Raw genomic sequence first — 23,466 nt, forward strand, 5'->3', positions numbered from 1 at the left:
TCAGCCAGTCGCCATTTTAAACTTTCTTTTTTTTCCCCTTTCACTCTTTCTTCACTTTTAAAATCAATCATAGGGTTGTTAGAAATACTTGCAATTTAGAGTCCCAAATCCGGATTTCATCCTGCTTATTTCAGACAGTCTGTTAGTTTTCGCTGATTGGGTTGGTCCGATCGTCTGGCTCTGCAAAGCGCAGAGTTCCCCCGAAGCCCGGAGCAGCGGCGAGCTGGAAAGGGAGCCACATTCTGCTTCCTCCCCAAGAGTAAAAAAAAACTCTGGGGAGTTTGCAGAGGGCTCTACCTGCTCTCGCCGGCTCTCTCTCACGTCTCCTCAATGAGACGGAGTTTTTCGAGCCGTCTCTCAGCTGTAGAGATGGCTCTTACGGGCGACGAGGCTGGCGGTCCCGAAAGACCGTCTGGCGACGACGGAAACCAAACCAGAACCTTAACTAATTTTTCTTAATAATTTGTCTATTTAAAACAACATAAAGGAGGCAGAAAAAAAGGCAACAGAATTCCTAAGGGAGCAAAATCCCTACAACTATATAATGAATGGTCTCTAAAGTGGTCTTATTACCACAGTAAAAAGCAGTAAAAAACAATGACTTTAAAATATAGCTATTACTATTTCCAAAATATATACTGTTACTTGCTAAAATTTTAGAAGATACCTATGTTAATAGATAGCTGCTTCCATTAACAGAAGAACAGCTTCCAATATAGTGGGGGAATAATCACAAATCCAGCAAGTTTTTATATTTGCTTGAGAATCTGTGAGAAACCTTTTGCTAATGTTAGAATGAGACTTCAGTGAACAACTAATGTAGTTTTGTCTTCTTGTAGTTCTTGAAATCCATGTCACAGAATTCAATGTTTCAAAGGTATTCATATCATTTTAGCAATTTTTGACATAAGATTGCCAGATCTAAAAATTCTGAGTGTTTAAACATTTCATGTTTAATGCTACTATAATGCTACTATCAAGCATTGTACACTAGGCTTGTCAAATTTCTTGTTTCTGATCAGATTGCATTTCACAATGCTTCAAGTGTATAATGGCTTATTTAGTTATATTAACAGAATAGATATCAGTAAAAATTATACCTTTATAGCAAAAAAAAAAAAGAGTAATTCATGGGAAATGGGGTGGGGAGGAGTAAGTGGAATTTGAGATGCTAGCAAAGCAGGCCTAGTCTGTGGAGACCCAGCGGGGCAGGATGGAGTGCAGAAAGCAATTGTGGGGACTCCAGGGGAGCATTGAGGTATCTCAGTGGATTGGGGGAGGCCTTGGATGGTCTACTCCAGCACTAGGCCCCACATGCTGTTCCCCAGCCTGAGATATCTCCTCTGCATTTAAAGACATGTGCATTCAATTAACAAATGCATTGGGAAAAGCAGGGAGTGATCACATTAATTTAACGTGATTCAATCAAATGAATCCCCAGGTTACAAATGTAATTGGCAGGCTCTATTACATTTGTAACTAGAGGATTACCTGTATAATGAGAGTGAGGGAGGGTCTCAGGGAAGTTCTGCCTTAGCTTCACACGAGTCCCGTGTCACACCCACCCTGGCCACGCCCACCCAGTCACATGACCACCCAGCCTGTCATTAGGGCAGAGAACCGGTTGTTAAAAAATTTGAAGCCCACCACTGAACAAGACAATTTGGCTGACCTCCTTCCATACACAGCAGCAGCAGTTTTACACGGTTCTTTACACCAGGTCAAGACTTCGTGGGCATATCAGAACTGCCGCAAATCAAACCCCAAAACACATCATTAACAGACTGGACCGATAAGCTACAGAGCACCTTGCAAATGGTCTGCAAAATGCTGGAAGAAGTGCATGAAACATAAAAAAAAATAAGCCGATAACAAATGATCTAAACCAAAACACTTTAATATTGGAGACAAAGTCTATTTATCCACCAAATATCTCCAATCAAGAGGGCCCTCAAAGAAACTTGGACTAAAATGCATTGGACCTTTCCCTATAATTAAAATTATCAACCCTGTGACAGTGCAATTGGAATTACCAAAAACCTTCAACGCATTCACCCAGTTTTGCACTGCAGCCTATTGAAACTGGCAATCACTTTCCACTTGTGCCTCACAAAGAAACCACCTCTAATCCCTGTCCTTACCAATGGAGATCAAAGTTAAAGAGAGCTCAGATTCACGTAAACATAGAGGAAAAATATTATACTTGATACCATGGAAGGATTTCCTCCCTTCTGAAACTGAATGGATCAAAACTCAACATGTTCGAACCCCAAGAATCCTCCACAACAGGGGTGTCCTCTGTCCCCATTGCTGTTTATTTTGACTTTGGAAGTGCTATTGAATAAGATATGTGACTCAGAAAAATAAAAGGAATTGTAATTAGACATCAAGATTATAGATTAAGAGCATTTGCAGATGATTTGGTTGTCACCTTATCCCAACCTATAGAGTCGGCTCCATATATATTGGATATAATTGATCAATACGGGAAAGTATCAGGATTTAAAGTTAATTCACATAAGACAAAGATGATAATTAAAAATATGTCTATACTTGAAAGAGATGAACTAGCAAGAATAACAGATTTTGAAATAGTTAAAAAGGTTAAATATCTAGGAGTGTACATAGCAGCTTCAAATACAAAATTATACAAAAATAACTATGAGGTTCTTTGGCAGAAGGTACAGAAGGATATGGAGAATTGGAAAAAATTACAGTTGTCTTTATTGGGAAGAATTGCAGCAATTAAAATGAACGTGTTACCTAGATTTTTATTTTTGTTCCATATGATACCTGTGCTTAAGAAAGATGAAAATCTGAGAGAATGGCAGAAAGGTGTTAATACTTTCATTTGGGCTGGAAAAAAACCCAGAATAAAAATGAAAATTATACAAGATACACGTGAAAGAGGGGGTCTCAAAATGCCTAATTTAAGATTATATTATGAAGCAGCGGTCTTATCAGAAATTAGTGACTGGTTTAACTTAACTGAGAGGAGAATTTTGAATCTAGAAAGTTATGATTTGTTATATGGATGGCATGCTTATTTGTTATATGACAAAAAAGTGGATAAAGTATTTAAGGCCCATATACTTAGAAATGCTTTGTTGAGGGTTTGGAAAAAATATCAATATAAGTTAAATTATAAGATACCTGTATGGGCAAATCCTAGACATGCAATAGAAAATATAAGTATAGAACAAAAACAGAAGGTGATTACCTATAAAGAGCTTCTTATTATGGAAAGGGGGGTAATGTATTTGAAACCTTTAGATATATTGAGAGAAGAAGGTATAATTTATACATGGTTTCAGTACGGTCAACTTCAAGCTAGATGGAAGGAAGACCAAAAAACTGGCTTTGTGCAAAATGAGGAGAATTTGGTAAAACAAATTAGAGATCAAAAACAAATGCATATCAAAAGGTTGTATAATGCTTTATTGGAAATAGACTCTGAGATGGAACTGGTTAAAGATTGCATGATTAAATGGGCACAAAATTTTCAAGAGCCAGTAATGATAGAGACTTGGGAAAAGATTTGGACTAGAAATGTGAAATTTACACAAGCACAAAATTTAAGAGAAAACTTTTATAAAATGTTTTATAGATGGCACTTAGATCCCAAAAAATTATCATGTATGTATCCTAATGTGCAAGCTAAATGTTGGAGATGTGACTGTGATGATGCAACTTATTATCATATATGGTGGACTTGTAGAAAAATCAAAGCATTTTGGATAAAGATTTGGTGAGTGACACAGAATATTTTTTAAAAAAGACTGAAATTTACTCCACAGTTGTTTTTACTGGGTATAACTACGGACTGTATAGTTGCAGAGACTAAACTGACCTTGAACTTGATAACAGCAGCAAGATTGTTGATAGCACAACATTGGAAGAAGGATTTTTTGCCTACTATTGATGACTGGATATTGAAAGTAACTAATTTAGCTGAAATGGCTAAAATTTCAGCATATTTGAAGGATCATACACAAGAAAGGTATATACAGGACTGGAGAAGATGGATTGATTATATTCAAAATAAGTATCAGACCAAAAAATATCAAATAGCTTATGAATGATTTCTTTTAACTGTACAAGCGCTATATAAGTGATATTAGAAGTTTTATGTCTAAGAAGTAGGACTTTATCTATGGGGGGTTAAGAATTTGTTTTAGGGGGTGTTAGTTTAATGATTGGTTAAGCAATTTAGTTTATTGTTTAAAGTTAATAGAAATACCTTGTGTTCTGCTCTGGGAAGTCGGGGAGGGGGAGGGGGGGTTGGGTGGGAGGGCTGTGGGGAAATTTTGTTTGTTTTAAAACTTTTTCAATAAAAAAAAAAAAAGAATCCTCCACAAATTCCACAATAAATACCCTGACAAACCCCATTGAAACCTGCATAAACTCTAACCATTTCTCTTATTTTCTTTCTGTTTCAAGAATAAACCACTTTTTCAAGAGGGGCAGAATGTCAGGTTAGGGTTAGGGTTAGGGTTATTGCATCACTTCAGCCCTGCTTCGTTTGATGGCATCCTGCCATAAAAAGGGGGAGGGTGAAGTAAAGGGATATAGGGAGGCGGAATGACAGGGACCAGAGGTGCCAGCCCAGAACAGAGCCTGACAGATCGAAGGACACAAGCATGAGAACAGAATGTGAACACCCACCAAAGAGGCGCAAAACTTTTTTTTTTTTTTTAAATTGATTTATATGCCACCCTTCTCCGGAAACTCAGGGCGGCTTTAGCACTGTTATCAAAACACTTAGTTTGAATACTGTTGTACAATTGTGAAAGGACCATGGGGAAAGGGTCCAAGAGAAGGTTTTATGTGGGAACATTCTGATCCAGCTTTCCTTATGCTGTAACCACTTGGCTTTAGTAAAAGTACACCTTTCAATACAAATGGAGTCAAGGGTCTTTCTTTCCTAAATGCCCAAGCTTGGATAGGCCTAACAGAAGCAATGGATGGAAACTAAACAAGGAGAGAACCAACCTAGAATTAAAGAAAAAATTCCTGACAGTGAGAAGAGCCTTGGTAGTACAGTGGTCTAAGTCACCCTGTTATTAAGCTAGTTATTAAGACCAGCTGCCTGCAATTCCTGCAGGTTCGAATCTCGCCAAGGCTCAAGGTTGACTCAGCCTTCCATCCTTTCTAAGGTAGGTAAATTGAGGACCCAGTTGTGGGGGCAATAAGCTGACTTTGTATAAATATACAAAGGATGAAGGCTATTGCTGAGCACATTGTAAGCCGCCCTGAGTCTCCGGAGAAGGGCGGCATATAAATCAAATTAAAAAAAAAAAATTAACCAGTGGAACAGCTTGCCTCCTGAGATTCAAGGTGCTCCATCTCTCTAATGTCTATGTATAATTACCCATGTAGTATAGCTGTAGTATTTATCATTCTTTACGTCTCCCTTTTATTGGGATGGTGATGATGATTGATTGATGATGATGATGATGATGATGATGATGATGATGATGATGATGATTGTGTTGCTTTGCATGTTCACCGAGTGCTTCTGTACCTGAGACAAATTCCTTGTGTGTTTAATCACACTTAGCCAAATAAAATTCAATTGATTTCAACACTGGGGACTTTTAAGAAGAGATTGGACAGCCATTTGTCTGGAATGGTAGTGGTGGGATTCAGCCAGTTCGCACCACTTCGGGAGAACCGGTTTTTAACTTTTTGAGCAGTTTGGCAAACTGGTTGTTGGAAGAAATCATTAGGGCAGAGAACCGCTTGTTAAATTACTTGAATTCCACCACTGGGTATACGGCACAGTTCCCCAAACTTTCTGGCTTTGCAGACTGGCAGGAGGGGAGAGAGGCGATGGTTCTATGCGAGTGGCGGGCAAGTACACACAACTCCACTACTGAATTGGTTGTTCGGAGCCAAAGTGTCTCTCACATATCTCTTTTTATCATTTTTATTTCTATAAAATGAGGAAGGTGGCAGAGACTTGGATAAATATTAGAGAAGACTTTTTTATTTATTTAAATGTATTTATTATTAAAATTATATACTGCCCAACTCCCAGTGATTCCATGTAGTTCACAAAGTAGAAACAGAGAAAAATAACAATAAAACAATGCAACAATAAAGGAACAAACAGTGGCCAAAAAATGGGCAACAATAAAGACAGATCCATAGTAGTCAAAAGGGCCTTCAAACACTTTAACCAAAGGTCTGGGCAAAGAAGCAGCAGGAAGATCGAAAGCTGCCAATTATAATTAAAGGGACCAAGTTGTCTGGAAAAAAAGGAAAACTTAAGCCAATAAGAGAAGATGAAAATCCAGGCAGAAATTTAAATAGATTAGCTTTACGGCAAAGGACCACATTTGAAATGCAATGTGGTGCTTGAAAAATGATACTCAAAAATATGGACTTTTTCCAAATGAAGAAATGACCTGTAGGGGCTGAACTGAGCTCCAAAAAGGAACTGGGAGTACATTTGCATTGTTTTTATTATATAGATGAGTTATATTACAGTTACTTATCTTAGACTATTTTAATGGTCATACTTTTTAAAAAAAAATAATTTGATTACTGAAAGTAAAATCGATGGGAGAAGATATTGGGGGACTGTATTCAACTTTCTCCCTCCCCCATGGACCAGAGTCATTTTATTAAAATCCAACTATCTTGTCATCAGATTTCAGTGATACTGTCTTGGAAATTGGGGGTTGCCTATTCCTATACTAACGCAAAACTAAAATGTTCCATGAATAATTTCACATATACAGTACTAAAGAATTTCATGCAAGAGCCAGTTTGGTGTAATGGGTAAGACACCAGGCTAGAAACCAGGAGAACATGAGTTCTAGTCTGACCTTAAGCACAAAGCCAGCTGGGTGACTTCCAGCTAGTCGCACTCTCTCACTGCAGGGACCAGTTGCCAGAAGGCACACACAATAACAAACACAAAAAGAATTTCATGGGGCTAAATTTCACATACTTTCATCCAACCTCATAATTGTTTTTGTTTAGCTTTGTTTCTATTTTTTTTAATGACAAATTGTACTACTTAATACATAATTATGGTTTATTATTCTATTTATTAGATTTTTATCAGGCCTTTATTATTTCATAAGTATCTCAGGGTGGCAAATGTGCTTAGTACTCCTTCCTTCTCCTCTTTTTTCCCTTCAACAAGTATTTGAGGTGGGTTGGGCTGAGACAATGTGACTGGCCCAAAGTCACCCAGATGGCTTTCATGCCTAATCGGGGGACTAGAATTCACAGTCTCCTGGTTTCTAGGACAGCGCCTTAACAACTACACCAAAGTGACTCCCATATTTCCATTTGATAACCTTAAAGATATTTGACCTATTTTTTAATTATTCTTTATTATTTATTTCCACAAAATTAAACATCTTTTAATGAGTCTGTCAGATCCACCATCTTCAGCTTGGTGCCGCACTGGTGTCCTGCCATCAAAGGACTGGGTGGGGAGGCATGAGGAGCAGACAAACAGGCAGCAATAAATCTGTGTGCATTTTTTTGTGGGGGGAGATGACAGCTGAAGAAAAGCAGAAAACCATGGGACCGGTTCATGCCAAGGCATCTTCAAGACCATTTGCCTTGAGTGTGGAAAGTTAGCCCTGAGTATGGAAAGAAACATCCAAGTTGCATCACATTGCCTGGGGTTGGACTGGTCATGGGGGAGAGGGATGGGATTGAAGGAAGTAGTTTGATCTTGTTGCGTGGGAAACTCAGATTCCTCCTGACTTTATTGCAACCAGTATCTCTTAGTAAAAGTACGTTTCACTTCAAACAAATGGAGTCGAAGGTTTTTCTTCCCTAAGGGATTAGACTGGGACAGGTCTGACAGAGTCATTGTTATGAGATTTAACACAAATGGAATTATTTACAATATATGAAGTTCTGGATTTTGTATATGTTAAGTTCTAGATTTGTATTTGTACCAGTTGTGGTACAGTAACATCAGACCCCCCAAATATTATACATTTTGACATTGTATTCTGAAGGATCATTATATCCGTCTCCTCTCAGTAGGGCAACATTTTTATTAGGCTAATTTGTAGTCACACATTCTTAAGTAAGTTTCATTAAGCATCATAGTAAGTAAAGCAGAGAATGAAAAAAGGGTTGCTGTTCAAGCCTCAAGCCTGTATTTCCTTATAACCTTAATGGACTATAGTAAAGCATGCAGACATTCCAGGTAGCTTATGTCAAGATGGTTCAGGACTTTCTCAAGGGCTGATGAGCTGAAGAAGCAAATCAACAGCGGCTAATTCTTCACTTGAACAGGTTAAACCCAGTTGTCAACTTGAAAATTTCTTCACCTTAAGGGAAAACACATGGCTAACTCCTGTGGTAGGTGAAGAATAGAAACTAGAGACTTTTATGTTAACAAATAATTTGGAGATAATTTTAACTGATATTCTAGCTAAGATCAAAAGTATACTTTTTAAAAAGCTACATTTGGCAGTGTCTTTTGCTATATCTGGAGCATGAAACTAGATTTAATTGAAATATTTAAGTCACTCTCCTCTACCATTTGTTTTACAATATTCATTTCCAAACTATTCTGGTATTCCCAGATAGCCTCATATTTACCATAAGGTTAAAGTCAAGGGGGAATCTCAGGGGAGAATCAAAGTTAGTCTCTTTTTATTAGCTATACTTACATGGCCATGGAGATCAGTGTTCAGCAGCATCAGAGCACAGGTGAGTGTATGGATTCCATCTGAAAAATACAAGGAATTTAATATACTTTAAAATTAGTCCCAAGAAATATATTTAAAACAAGGCAGTTCCTATATCTGCTCAGCTCACTGGAGAGGACAAGATTTTAACATCTGAGACCAAACGGCTAGCAGTAGTTGATAAAATTAATTTCATCCCAAATCCAGGAACTGTTCAAATTCTTAATAATATTCCTGCATTTAATTGTGACACTAAGGGTGAAAATTGCCCAAAGCATCTGGTACATATTAAAGGAAAAAAGAACAATAATGACATTGTTGTGTGTGTACCATCCAAGCAGAAAATATAACTGAATTACTGTTCAAATGTGTAAGGGGTCCAGGAAATACATTGCAATGGAAATGAGGGAATTTCAACTATCCCACATTAATTGGGAATCAAACATTGCAATAACTTCTCCAACAGTTCTTTACATGCCTTGCAGACATTTTCATTGTCCATAAGGTGGAGGAGGGAACTCAAGGTTCAGCTATATTGGGTCTAATGCATTTTACTAGGAAAGAAATTGTTGAAGAAGTGATAATTGTAGGAAACTTGGCAGACAGCGGCCATATGATCTATCATCATCATCTTTTTAGTCATTGTCTATCCACTGCAGGATGAAGGCCTCTTCTGCATGTTTCCAATCAATACAGTCCTGAGCTTTCTTTTGCCAATTGGGCCTGCAATATTTGCTGATGTCGTCAATCCATCTTGTTTTAGGTCTCTTTTACTTTCTTTGTCAGCTGCTCATCTTCACTTTCTTTGAAGCTTGCTAACAACTGCCATAACCGGGGGGGGGGGGCATCCAGGAAGGGAAGCGTGCTGGAGGTGTGAAAGAATGCTGCAGGAAATTGGAGAGTATGGACACTAACAGGAACCAGAGATGCCAAACTGAGCTTCAAGGACACCAGTCCTGGGAAAGGAATTTACATTGGTGCCTAGAGGCATCTTCTCAAAACATTGGAATGGAACCTGATTGGACTACTTTCCTAGGGAGGAGGGTTTTGGACATTGGGGATTGCTTTCAATATCTGATTTTTGTGCGGTTTCTTTTTTCAGAGATTGCCTCATCCATGCTGCACTCAGCATCTCTAGTAAAGTACCTTTCTCTAAATCCTATGGAGTCAAGGGTCGTTCTTTCCTAGGGAGTAGCTGGGGCCAGTCTGACATTCTTGATGATATTGTATACTTTCATTTGTTCTCTAATCCATGTGCAGGTTTTTCTATCTTATCTTGAGATTCTGAGCATGCATCTTTCCATGGCTCTTTGCACCACTTGTACCTTTTGTAACGATTGTGAGGTTAGTGTCCATTATTTCACCGGCATATGTTAGAGCAGGTAGCACAACCTGATCAAAACCTATTCTCTTCAGGCATAGGGGGAGATTGTTCTTGAAAATTATGCTTAGTTTGCTGAATGCCTGTTAACCACATTTAACATGCCATTCAAAAAAAGGAAAGGAAATATGATATATAATTCAGTGTATTTCAGGCAGGGAGAACTAAAGGTAATCGGATCAGTGTTTTAGTGTTCAAGAAGGTTGATTTTGATAAATGAAAAGGAAAAGTAAGAAAAATCCCATGTATGAAAATCCTGAGGCAGAAAATAATTCAGAAGGGTTAGGGAATATTGAGATAATAAGGTCCAACCACAAGCAATACCAGAGAAATAAAAATGGGAGACAGATGATGAAATTTTGTTGCATAAAGAACTCTGGGGTAAACAAAAAGGACAAATTTAGAAAATGGACTCTATCCAACAAAATGCTTTTCAACAGTAAAAAAAAAGTTAGGTTCTGAAATTACCTAGGAAAAATCAGATGCAGAGGTACAAGACAAGCATCACGTGGCTCAGCAGTAGTGCTAGAGAAGAGTGTCCACATTCTGGTAGACTACAGATTAATCATAAAATAGCAAGTGCCAAAAGACCCAATAACATTTTGAGCCACATCAATACAGGCATTGTGACCAGATCATGGGAAATGTTAGTACCATTTTACTGGTGGTCAAGTGTTAGACAGATCATCCTGAAATACTTTATTCAGTTCTGGTCACACAACACAAAAAAGTTGCTGAGGTACTGGAAAGAGTGCAGAGAAGAGCAACACAGATGGTGAAGGGATTGGAAGCAAAAGCTATAAGTGAAAAGAAATGGATAAGTTTAGTCAAAAGAAGAGAAGGCTAACATGAATATGATAACAGTCTTCTAATATATGGATGACAGTGGGAAGGGGTGTGGATTTATTCTTCAGAGCACCTAAAGGAAAGACAAGAACTGGTAGATGAAAACTTTATACTGAGAGATTCGAATTTGAAATGAGGAGGAATTTCTGACTGAGAAAGTTATTAAGCAGCAAAATAGCCTGCTTTCTGGAGTCATGCTCCATTGCTAGACTTTTTTTCCCCCAAACAAAGATTGGATATCCATTTATTTTGGATGGTCTGAGTATTCCTGTGCAAAAGGACTGGAGTAGAAGACCTCCAAGATCCCTTTCAATTCCATGATTTTTTCTAAATCATCTGACACAGACTCTCTTTTTGTGAAAAGGTGTGTTTTACTTACAGTTTAACTGTCTTCTTTTGTCACCTGTCTTATTATATCTTTCCTCTATTTGAGTGATGTTTCAATGACCACTCAATATTACAGCCAGAACCACTGGGGCCTTTTTTAATATTTAGTCACAGAATTTGGAGAGGGAAAGGGATATAGTTTTCCTTTTGTAGGCCTTCCTGTTTTTTTCAGTTTCTTTGAGTTTTATTATTATCCTATGATAGTTAAAACTGTTCAGATATAGGGTAATAGTAAATGGGAATATTACTAATACATTGCAGATAACTAAAGGGGTACGACAAGGGTGCCCATTGTCACCACTGCTTTTCATTTTAACATTAGAAATATTATTAAATAGAATTAGAGGAAACCAAGAGATAAAGGGAATGAAAATTAAAAGAGAAGAGTACAAGGCACAGGCCTTTGCCGACAATATGGTATTTATTATTGAGGAACCTCTGGAATCTGGCCCCACCCTAATACGGGAAATAGAAACATATGGGGAAATGTCAGGACTTAAAATTAATAAAGGGAAAACCAAAATGATAATTTAAAACTTAACAACAACTCAGAAAAAAGAATTAGAAAAAGAAACGGACTTACAAATTGTTAAGAAAATTAAATACCTAGGGATATGATTAACAGCAAGGTGTTCCTCGTTAAAGGAGGATAACTATATGGTGCTGGTCCAACAAATTGAGAAAGATTTGGAAAAGTAGAAAATGTTACAAATATCACTCTTAGGTAGGATAGCGACTATTAAGATGAATATCCTACCTAAACTATTATACGTATTTCAAACATTACCCATCCCATTAAATAGAAAATTTTTCATGGAGCTTAATAAAATTATTACTAAATTTGTCTGGTCTGGAAAAAAGGCAAGGATAAAACTACACTTTCTCCAAGACAGTAGAAGTAGGGATGGTTTTGGTCTCCTGGTGTGGGAATGTGAACTATACCACAAAGCAGCTACGTTAGTTTGGATAAGGGATTGGGTCAATTTAAGGAATAGAAGAATCTTAATTCTGGAAGGACACAATTTACGAAAGGGGTGGCATGCTTTTATGTGGGACAAAGGGAATAGGATACATTCATACTTTTACAGATATAAAATAAGAGATGTACTGATATGAATTTGGGAAGATATAAAGAAGAAACACTATATGAAAATTCCCGGTTGTTATCTACCATGGAAGCTATGATCCACCCCAACACATTAGACATTAGTAAAATGCCTAGATACACAGAAATCTTAGATAAACAGGGAAAACTTAAAAGTAACCAGGTATTAAAAGAACAAGGAATATCCATTGACTGGTGGCCATACTTACAAATACAATCCAGATACAAAAAAGATATGGAAGAACACGGAATAGATTTGGAACCAAGACAATTAGATAAATTGCTGATTGGCGCTGAAAGAAAATTAATATCTAAATTATACAATTACTTATTAGAATTTGATAGAGCAGAGGAGGTGGTAAAAGAACCAATGATCGCATGGGTGAAAAATGTAGGACATAACATAAACCTAGATGATTGGGAAACTATTTGGCATAAAAACTATACATTAAAAAAGTCGCTGGCCTTTAAGGAAAATCAATATAAAATGCTATATTTTTGACACCTAGCTCCAGCAAGGCTGGCCAAAATGTACCCAAATCTAAGCCCCAAGTGCTGGAAATGCAACCAATACCAAGGTTCCTTCTTTCATGCTTGGTGGTTATGCCCCGAAGCGAAAAAGTATTGGATCAAAATATGAGATTGGGTACAAGATTTAACAAACTGCCAAACTGAGTTAAATCTGGAAACATTTCTCCTGGGAATATTAAAAACCAAATTTGATTAAAAAAAATAAGATATCTGATCCTGTATATACAAACAGCAGCAAGAATTGCATTCGCGCAATATTGGAAAGAACATAACTTACCACCAGAGGGATTGATTATTCAAAAAATATTTGAATGTGCTGAAATGAATAAACTGACTTTAGAATTAAAAGAAAAAGAGGATTCGGAATATTATGCGGTTTGGGAAAAATGGTATAGGCGGATAGACAACAGAAACAAAAATGGGTAATATTTATAAGGAAGCTGAGGATGTATATATGTATATAATATAGATTTTATGTGAATTGTTAATCCAAAATATATAAAAATGACATTGTCTGTTTGAATATGTATTAGAGTTTTGGAAAAGAAAAACTACAATAAAAATTATTTACAAAAAAAACAACTGTTCAGATATAACAGCTTTATCATAGTGTTTGAGTAGTGTCCACCTGAACTTTTGAATTACTGGCAATCCAGAAGCCAGAATTTTGATCTATCTTGATTTGTTCAAAATTCCTAACACATGGCAATAGCTGTATATGTAAATCATTTGTATTTTGCTTTTTTTTCAGCTTTCAGCAAGCCTAATTATTTAACTCTTCATGAAACAGGTATTCTACCTTTAAAAGTGATAGCACCCAATGACATCAGCAAGTGTATAAAATCTGTTAGGATTCCCCTCTCCTAGCAGTTTCCTTGAAGACAAAGATAAGTGACTAGTGGTGAGGGTGATGAGGGTGGCAGTTCTTGGCCATTTCAACCTCACATGGATATCTCTCTATTTTGGGCCCTACTCAGTTTCATATGCAGCTATTCTCCTAAGAAGGGGATAGGGAAACACTATGTTGGTGGCCAATCAGAATTTTGCAATTGCATTAATCTGCTCAGTAGGTAAGAATCTGAGTTTGTTCATGGTATGCCTTTGCTGGTTAAATACAAACATAAAACATCAAATTAATGAAATAACAGGAATAACCCTTTCTCCACTATTGCTTTCCAAAAGTGGACCAAATAATTAGGAAACCTGCTTTCATTGTCTATATATATAAAAAGAAGAGGAAGTAAAACAACTGCTTGAGACTTGGCTCTATTCACAATATTTATCTGTTTGTTGGGGTTGTTTTTCTTTTATTCAGCTCCAGTTATAACAGCATGAATGTAGGAGGAAGGAGCGCAGAGGAAGAAGCCTAGAGATAACCTACAGCCAGACTGCCTACACCATTTCTGCTACAGTGCTACAATTTTTTCCCTCTGACCTGTTGATATGTCAAAGAAGGACTCTACCAATTGTTCTGCTTACCATTCACTACACAGACAAAATCAAGACAGCCACATTTGGCAGTGAATTGAACAGACACAGTAGAGACGGAATAGATAGCTGCAGCCAGTCAGCAAATTTTATCACCTTATTAAATTTTTGGGTTATTAGAGAACACTTAAAATTGGCTTTTATTTTTTTAATGTAAAGTATGTAAAACCTTTAAACCAACTCAGTCCCTAGAACTTTAGGAGGCATACAACAAAATACAACAAAACCAAAACATAAGCTATAATATATATTTTTTAAAAAATAACATTCAGACATGATGCCAACAACTATAAAACAATTATCTTCCAAAGGCCTTCTGTAACAGCCAAGTTATTAAACCTCTGAAATCTCTCTTATTTCTATCCCATTTTGCCCTGCAACAAAGCATCTGCAGATATTTTATGCTTCCCCATTATAGCCTTTCGGCTGATTTCTTTTCAGACAAATTTTGAAGCAGGTTGAGTTGAATAGGTTTGTCTTGAAATCTCAAATCATGAGTGTAGGCTTTAAGATGTGTGGACTTTAAGAAGTTGGCCACGACTTCCGGTTTCCTTGTCTTCGGCGACGGCGGCGCTCTTTGAAGCTCCGCCAGCCCCGCCGCCTGTAGAGCCGCTTCGAGACGAAGAAGCGGCTCGAAAACTTCTAAATCCACAGGATTGAAGAAGGAGAGATCGCAGGGCACAGGTTGAGCCCCTGTAACCCCCCAGGGAAGTTTCTGGGGAGAGAACAGGCGTGGCTCCCTCCCAACCTGCTGGAACTCCGGGCGACGTGGGACGATTCTGCTTTTGCAGAACAAGCCGGCTGCAGGAAACTTAAAGCGAAAGAACCAGCTTTAATAAACAGCGAAACTACCTGAATCCTGAAATTTGGAAACGCAAGTATTAGCACTTTGTTGACTTTTCAATTTGAGAAAATGCGAATGAGTGAAAGTGCTTTGAAAAAACATGGCGCCTAGCTTCAGAGTTAACGAGCCAGTGAGTGTGGATTGGTGAAGTTATTCTGTTTTGCTACAAAGTTTCCAAGTTGCTACTAAGCTGCCTTGCTTGTTATAAGAGAAATAACTGGGAAATTTTTTCCCTTTTCAATATTGGACTTTGCTTTATTTTAACCCTTGTTTGATCAAATCTGGGGGACTTTTTTAGAAGTCTTTGTGCTGGAGGGAAAGGAAAAGGAACTTCCCTCTTTAGAAAAACTAGATCACGAGCCAGGATGGCTTCAAAGAAGCAGGAAGGGAAGGCATTAGGGGGGGGATCCCCCACACACAAACATCAAACGCAACTTCCCCCTGCTCAACAGCTACAAACTCAGAAAAAAGAATTTGATGTGGGAGATTTAAAAGAATTTATTTCTAAAACTCTGGATGACAAATTTCAAAAATGTCAACAGGAGATAGATGATAAACTTCAAAAATCACATCAGGAATTTATGCAGGAAATTAATGAAGTTAAAGACATGGTGAAACAGAATCAAAATAAGGTGACCAAAAAAATATCAGAAGTGGCGTCTGGCCTGGCAGAATTTATTGGGAAAGTTGATTTTAAAGTTGAAGAATTCAAATCAGAAGTTAATGTTAAGATGAAAGACAATGATTATAAAATTGATGAAGTTGACAATAAAATGCAGAGAATTGAAGATGAGATTGTTATGATACAATTCCGGGCGATGGAATTTGCCATACGGCTTCGGGGAATTCGAGAGGAGGAGAGACAGGATTTGAGACAGGTTTGCTCTGAAGCCTTGGCTAAGATTTTACAAGCTAATCCTGATTTGGTATTTCATAAAATAGATAAAATTTACAGAGTGAACTCTTGGGTGGCCAGACAAAGACAATTGCCTAGAGATGTGGTCATATACTTTACTGAGAGAGAAATTAGAAATGATATCCTGCAAAAATCTTTTCACACTTCTGTACAAGTGGGGGGCTCACGACTTGAAATTTTTAAAGAATTACCTCCTAAAATGCTGAAAGCTAGAAAAGAATTTGGTTTTCTTGTTAAGGAATTGAGAAATTTACAGATACCCTTCCGGTGGGACGCACCAGCTGGGATAATTTTTAGATATAAGGGAGAAGGATATCGGTTGAATACCGTGGAGAAGGCACAACACTTTTACAGTACTATTCTTAAGGAAAGAACACCATCTCCACGTACATCTACAGTTTTGGAGATTAAGGAGAGTGAAGAGAGGCAATTGAAAGAACAGTCTAAGCAGGAATTAGAAAACGTGCAAGGTGCAGAAGGAGGTTTTCTGAGTGAGCCCTTGTTGGATTCTTCTCCAATTTTGGATTTGATTCAGTTGACAGAAGTTAAAGATCAACGTATAACTAGAGCCCAATCCAAGCTACTTAAACAAAAGCAACAACAACAACAGGAAAGACAAGACAAGAAGGCAGTTAAGAGTACCGTACAAGAGAGTGGAGCTATGGGAGGAGCGAGATCGAAGCTCTCGGATGAACTTCAAATATTTTGCTCTGTGCTCCAGAAAGAGGCTGATGACCTTTAAGTGTCTATCTTGGAATGTCAATGGGTTGAATTCAGCACAGAAAAGGAAGAAATTATTTACATATTTGAAACAATTTAATAATGATATAATATGTTTACAAGAAACGCATATTACAACTCAAGATCAAAAATATTTGATAAACTCAAAACTAGGAGCACATTATATATCTTCAAATTCGCAGAAGAATGGTGTGGTTATTTATGTAAATAAAAAATTAACAGCGAAAGTTATAGAAGCAGATCAAGATGGTAGGTTTGTAGCAATTGAATTGTTTACAGCAAATGGTCAAATTCTTTTGATTGGAATTTATGCTCCCAACCAACAACAGGATTATTTTTATAAGATGTTACATACTAAAATATTGCAATGGGACTATAGATCTATTTTAATTATGGGAGACTGGAATGGAGTAATTGATTCTAAACTAGATAAAAAGAGCTTGGCAAAGTCTAGAATTAGACTACCACAGACTTTTTTTGATATGAAAGAAGATATGGAATTAAAAGATGTTTGGAGAATACATAATCCAAATGAATTGGACTACACTTTTTTTTCGGATAGACATAGATCTTTTTCTAGGATTGATTTTATCCTGTTGTCAAATGATCTACTTGTTAAGACAAAAAGAACAAAGATTTTTCCAAGAACTCTGACTGACCATAGCCTTGTATGGATAGAAATTGAGATGGATAAGGTTGAGAGACGTTCTTGGAGATTAAATGAGAACTTGTTTAGATATGAAAAAAATACAATAGAACTTAAAAAGCATTTGAAAGAATTTTTTGAAATAAATTTGAATAAAGGTACCCCAATTGAAATTGTTTGGGATGCAAGTAAAGCTTATATGAGAGGGGTACTCATCTACATGAATTCTAAACATAGACTGTTCCGACAAAAGAAAAGATTTGAGTTGGAAATGGAAATAAAGAATAAAGAACAGTTACTTATTAAAAACCCAACAGATGAAAGAATACGAAGTGCTATAAAACTTTTGAAAGACCAATTTCAAATGCTTATGGCGGAACAAGTTGCAACAAGTTTACAATACGCGAAGCATAATACATTTTGCAACGCTAACAAACCGGGCAGATGGTTGGCTTACACATTGAGGAAAAAACAAAGTATACGGACTGTTGATAGTATTGATATTGGAGGGAAAGAAATCTTTCAACAAAAACTAATTAAAGAAGCTTTTGTGGATTATTATACTAAACTATATGCCAAAGAAGAGGTGCAGAATGGACTTATAGAAAAATATTTAAAGGATAAGAGAGTTACAAAAATTACTGATCAACAAAAGGAAAGAATGAATTATCCTATAACAGAGGAGGAGATAACAGCAGCAATTAAACAGCTAAAAACAGCCAAAGCTCCTGGCACGGATGGTTTGACCGCAGTGTATTACAAAACTTTACAAGCTGAAATGGTGGGACAACTTAGAGATTTATTTTGCAATATTCAACAAGGGGGCAAAATACCCCCATCTTGGACAACTGCTTATATATCTTTGATACCAAAAGAACAAGTTGGTCCTAAAAAACCAGAGAACTACAGACCAATATCTCTTTTGAACACAGACTATAAAATTTATGCGAAGGTATTAGCCAACAGGTTGATGCCAGTAATCCAAAAGGTGATTCATGCGGACCAAGCGGGATTTATTGAGGGCAGATATATGAAGGACAATGTAAGGCAAGTAATAGACTTATTGGAATATCTTGACAAGAATAAACAGATTTCTGCAGTGCTGGTTTTTTTGGATGCGGAGAAGGCCTTTGATAGAGTGGATTGGAATTTTCTACTAAAGACTTTAAAAAAGATGGGCTTTGGGGACCAATTTATACAGGCGATCTCAGCAATTTATCAAGAGCAAAAAGCACAGATTATTATTAATGGAAGTTTGACGACAGAGTTTAAAATTGAAAAAGGAACAAGACAGGGATGTCCGTTGTCCCCACTTTTATTTATTTTAACATTGGAAGTCTTGCTAAATACAATACGGGACTCAAAAATTTTGAAAGGCATAATGATAAGGCAAGAGGATTATAGAATAAAGGCATTTGCAGATGATCTGGTGGTTACCCTATCACAACCAATGGAATCAACAATCCTGATGAACGACATTATACAAGACTATGGTAGAGTTTCAGGTTTTAGAGTGAATTCAAAAAAGACTAAAATGATAGTCAAAAATATGACACAAAATCGTAAACATGAGTTTGAAAGGAGGGCAGGTTTTGAAATTGTACCTAAGGTAAAATATCTTGGAGTTCAGGTTGCAGAATCAAACGTGAAATTGTTTCAAAATAACTATGAGGTGTTGTGGCGAGAGGTTCAGAAAAAGGCTGGAATATTGAATGCAGAAAGTTTTGATCTTGAATTTGGATGGCATGCTTACCTATTTTATGATGACAAAGTTGATAAAGTATTTAAAAGTCATATACTTAGAGACTCTTTGATGAGAGTTTGGAAGAAGCACCGACTCAAATGGGATTATAAAATACCGCTATGGCTGGATCTTGGTCATACCTTGTGGAATACAAATATAATGTCACTCGGGGGGTTTTTATACAAAGAGGTTCTTTTTACAGATGCGGGCAGATGGCAGCTGAAGACATTGCAGACACTGTTGGACGAAGGGATTAATTTAACCTGGTTACAATATAATCAATTACAATTGAGATGGAAAGAGGACCAAAAAACTGGTATTATGTTGCATGAGGAAGAATTGGTTAGACATATAAGAGAGAAAGGTCCAATGCATATTAAAAGGCTTTATAATGTTTTGCTAGAAAGGGATTCAGAAACGGAATTAGTTAAAGATTGTATGATTAAGTGGGCACAAAATTTTGAAGAACCAGTGATGTTGGAAACATGGGAAAAAATTTGGGTTCAGAATGTTAAATTTACACAGTCGCAGAATCTGAGGGAAAATTTTTATAAAATGTTTTACAGATGGCATTTAGATCCTAAAAAGCTGTCATGTATGTACCCTAATGTTCAGCCAAAATGTTGGAGATGCGAATGTTTGGATGCTACGTATTATCATGTTTGGTGGACCTGTAGGAAAGTTAAGGCTTTTTGGATAAAAATATGGTGGGTCATGCAGAATGTTTTGAAGAAAAAAATTCAATTTTCTCCACAATTGTTTTTATTGGGTATAGTTAAGGGTTTTACACGGGGTGAAATAAAATTAATATTGTATATGATAACAGCAGCAAGATTGTTGATAGGTAAATATTGGAAGAATGAAGCTTTGCCTACTATCGAGGAATGGACTTTGAAGATGGCCAGTTTTGCAGAGATGGCGAAGATTTCAGCATATTTAAAAGATTGTTCACAAGAGACTTATGAATGGGAATGGAAAAGGTGGATAGAATATGTTCAGAACAAATACCAAACTAGAAAGTACCAAATAGCTTTTATTTGAAAACAATGTATTAGAAATATCTTAATGTAAAGAGATAAAGAGGGAAAATTATATAGGGGGAGGGATGGGTTCAGGTATATATATCAGTATTATTAGTTATGAGTACATAATAGGGAAGTCTGGGGGGGAGGGTTAGGGAGGGTTAGGGAGGACGGGAAGTTTGGGGAGGGAGGTGGGGGGGTGAAAAAAGGGGTGAAAATGTAATTGTAAAACTTTTGCAATAAAAAAAAAAAAAAAAAGAAGTTGGCCACAATCTACTTCTTGGTAAGCTAGAAAAAAGTGGAATAGATAGCATCACCATCAGATAGATTTGTAACTGGCTGACAAACCGTACTCAATGAGCAGTCCTTAATGGTATTACATCTACATGGAGGGAAGTAAACAGTGGGGTACCACAAGATTCCGTCTTAGGCCCAGTACTCTTCAATATCTTCATAAACTACTTAGATGGGGGAATAGAAGGGGAACTTACCAAATTTGCGGATGATACTAAGCTGGCAGGAATAGCTAACACCCTAGATGATAGGTTCAAGATCCAAGTGGATCTTGACAGACTTGAACACTGAGCCTTATCTAACAAAATGAAATTCAATGTAGAGAAAAGTAAAGTCTTACACTTAGGCAAGAAAGACCAAAAGTATACATATAGACTGGGTGAAAACAGGCTTAATAGCAATAACTGTGAGAGAGATCTTGGAGTCTTAGCGGACAACCAATTAAATATGAGCCAACAGTGTGCAGCAGCAGCCAAAAAAGCCAATGCAATCCTAAATTGCATTAACAGAGGGATACAATGAAGATCAAGTGAGATACTGATACCACTCTAGAAAGCCTTAATAAGACCACACCTAGAATACTGCATCCAGTATTGGTCACCACACTATAAAAAAGATGTTGAGACTCTAGAAAGAGTGCAGAGAAGAACAACCAAGATGATTAGGGCACTGGAGGCTAAAACATAAGATGAACATTTGCAGGAACTGGGCATGGCTAGTCTGGTGAAGAGAAGGACTAGGGGAAACATGATAGCAGTATTTGAGTGGCTGCCAAAGAAAGGAGGGGGTCACACTATTTTCCAAAGCACCTGAAGGCCAAACAAGGAATAATGGATGGAAACTCAACAAGGACAACCTGGAACAATCTGGAAATAAGGAGAAATTTTCTTACAATGAGAACAATCAACAATGGAACAGTTTGCATTCAGAAGTTGTGGGAGCTTCATCAGTGGAAGCTTTCAAGAAGAAACTGGACTTCCATCTGTCAGAAAAGGTGTAGGGACTACTTGGTTGGGGAGTTGGATTAGATGACCTACAAGGTGCCTTCCAACTCTGTTAAACTGAATCTGACTTTAAGATGCAGGGACTTCAACTCCCATAATTCACCAGCCAGAATGTTAGCTGGAGTATTCTGGTGTGAAGTCCACACTTTTTAGAGTTGCCAAGTTTAAAAAACACTGATATAGGACTTCCGGTTTCCTCATCTTCGGCGACGGCGGTGCCTTTTGAAGCGCCGCCAGCCCCGCCGCCTGTAGAGCCGCTTCGCGACTGAGAAGCGGCTTGAAAACTTCAAATTCCTTAGGATTTTTGAAGAAGAGATCGCAGGGCACAGGTCGAGCCCCTGTAACCCCCCAGGGAAGTGTTTCTGGGGAGGGAACAGGAGCGGCTTCCGTTCAACCTGCTGAACCTCCGGGCGGCGTGGGACAAGTCTGCTCTCGCAGAACAAGCTGGCTGCAGGAAACTTTAAAGCGCAAGGAACCAGCCTCAATAATCAGTGAAAATTACTTGAACCCAGAAACTCGGAATCGCAAGTATTAGAGTATTGTTGGTTTTTTAATCTGAGACAAAATGTGGATGAGTGAAAGTGAACTGAAAAAATATGGCGCTCAGCTTTAGAGTTAACAAGCCTGCGAGTGTGGATTAGCAAACCTATCTTGCCTTGTTACAAAGTTTTTAAAGTTGCTACAAAGTTGCTTCATTCGTAATAAGAGAAATAAGAGAAAAATTCCTCCCCTGATTTTGTTCTATTTCTCCTCATCTGACTAAATCTGGGGGACCTTTTCAGAAATCTTTGTGGAGGTGGGAAAGGAAGAAGAACTTCCCTTTTTAGAAAAACTAGCTTACGTGGCAGGATGGCCTCAAAGAAGCAGGAAGTGAAGGCAACGGGGGGGGGGGATCCCCCACACATAAGCATGAAACGCAGCTTCCCCCTGCACAACAGATACAGACTCAGAAAAAAGATTTTGATGTGGGAGATTTAAAAGAATTTATTTCAAAAATTTTGGATGATAAATTTCAAAAATCCCAACAGGAAATAGATGACAAACTTCAAAAGTTTCAACAGGAAATTACGCAGGAAATTAATGAAATTAAAGATATGGTGGAACAGAATCAAAATAAGGTGACCAAAAAAATATCAGAAGTGGCGTCTGGCCTGGCAGAATTTATTATCAAAGTTGACTCCAAAGTTGAAGAATTTAAATCAGAAGTTAATGTTAAGATGAAAGATAATGATTATAAAATTTCTGATGTAGATGATAAAGTGCAGAGAGTTGAAAACGAAATTGTTATGTTACAATTCAGGGCAATGGAATTCGCTATACGGCTTCGAGGAATTCAAGAAGATGATAGACAGGATTTGAGACAGATCTGCTCTGAGGCTTTGGCTGAAATTTTAAAAATTAATCCTGATCTGGTTTTTCACAAAATTGATAAAATTTACAGTGAATTCTTGGGTGGCCAGACAAAGACAATTGCCTAGAGATGTGGTCATATATTTTACAGATAGAGCAATAAGAAATGACATCCTGCAAAAATCCTTTTACACCTCTGTGCAAGTGGGGGGGCTCACAAATTGGAGTGTACAAAGAATTACCACCTAAGATGTTGAAAACCAGAAAAGACTTTGGCTTTCTTGTTAAAGAATTACAAAATCAACAGATACCATTTCGGTGGGACGCCCCAACTGGCATAATTCTGAGATACAAGGGAGAAAGATATCGATTGAATACTGTGGAGAAGGCGGAGCATTTTTACACTACTATTCTTAAAGAAAGAACACCATCTCCATGTACGTCCACAGTGTTGGAGATCAAGGGGAGTGACAAGAAGCAACCTCAACAAGAACT

At 37.4% G+C, this 23,466-nt stretch overlaps 1 protein-coding gene across 1 annotated transcript in view; it reads right to left on the bottom strand.

Moving 5' to 3' along the window:
- The window catches only part of PSD2 (pleckstrin and Sec7 domain containing 2), a 172,716-nt gene that overhangs the window by 99,027 nt on the left and 50,223 nt on the right, over positions 1–23,466 (bottom strand). Inside the window, exon 7 of the mRNA XM_034411681.3 lies at positions 8,655–8,713. Coding sequence (XP_034267572.1) covers positions 8,655–8,713 — 59 coding nt within the window. The remainder of the gene's footprint in view (positions 1–8,654; positions 8,714–23,466) is intronic.

This window comes from Pantherophis guttatus, chromosome 3 (genome assembly GCF_059756535.1).
Source record: "Pantherophis guttatus breed Tessera chromosome 3, ASM5975653v1, whole genome shotgun sequence".
NCBI lineage: Eukaryota > Metazoa > Chordata > Lepidosauria > Squamata > Colubridae > Pantherophis > Pantherophis guttatus.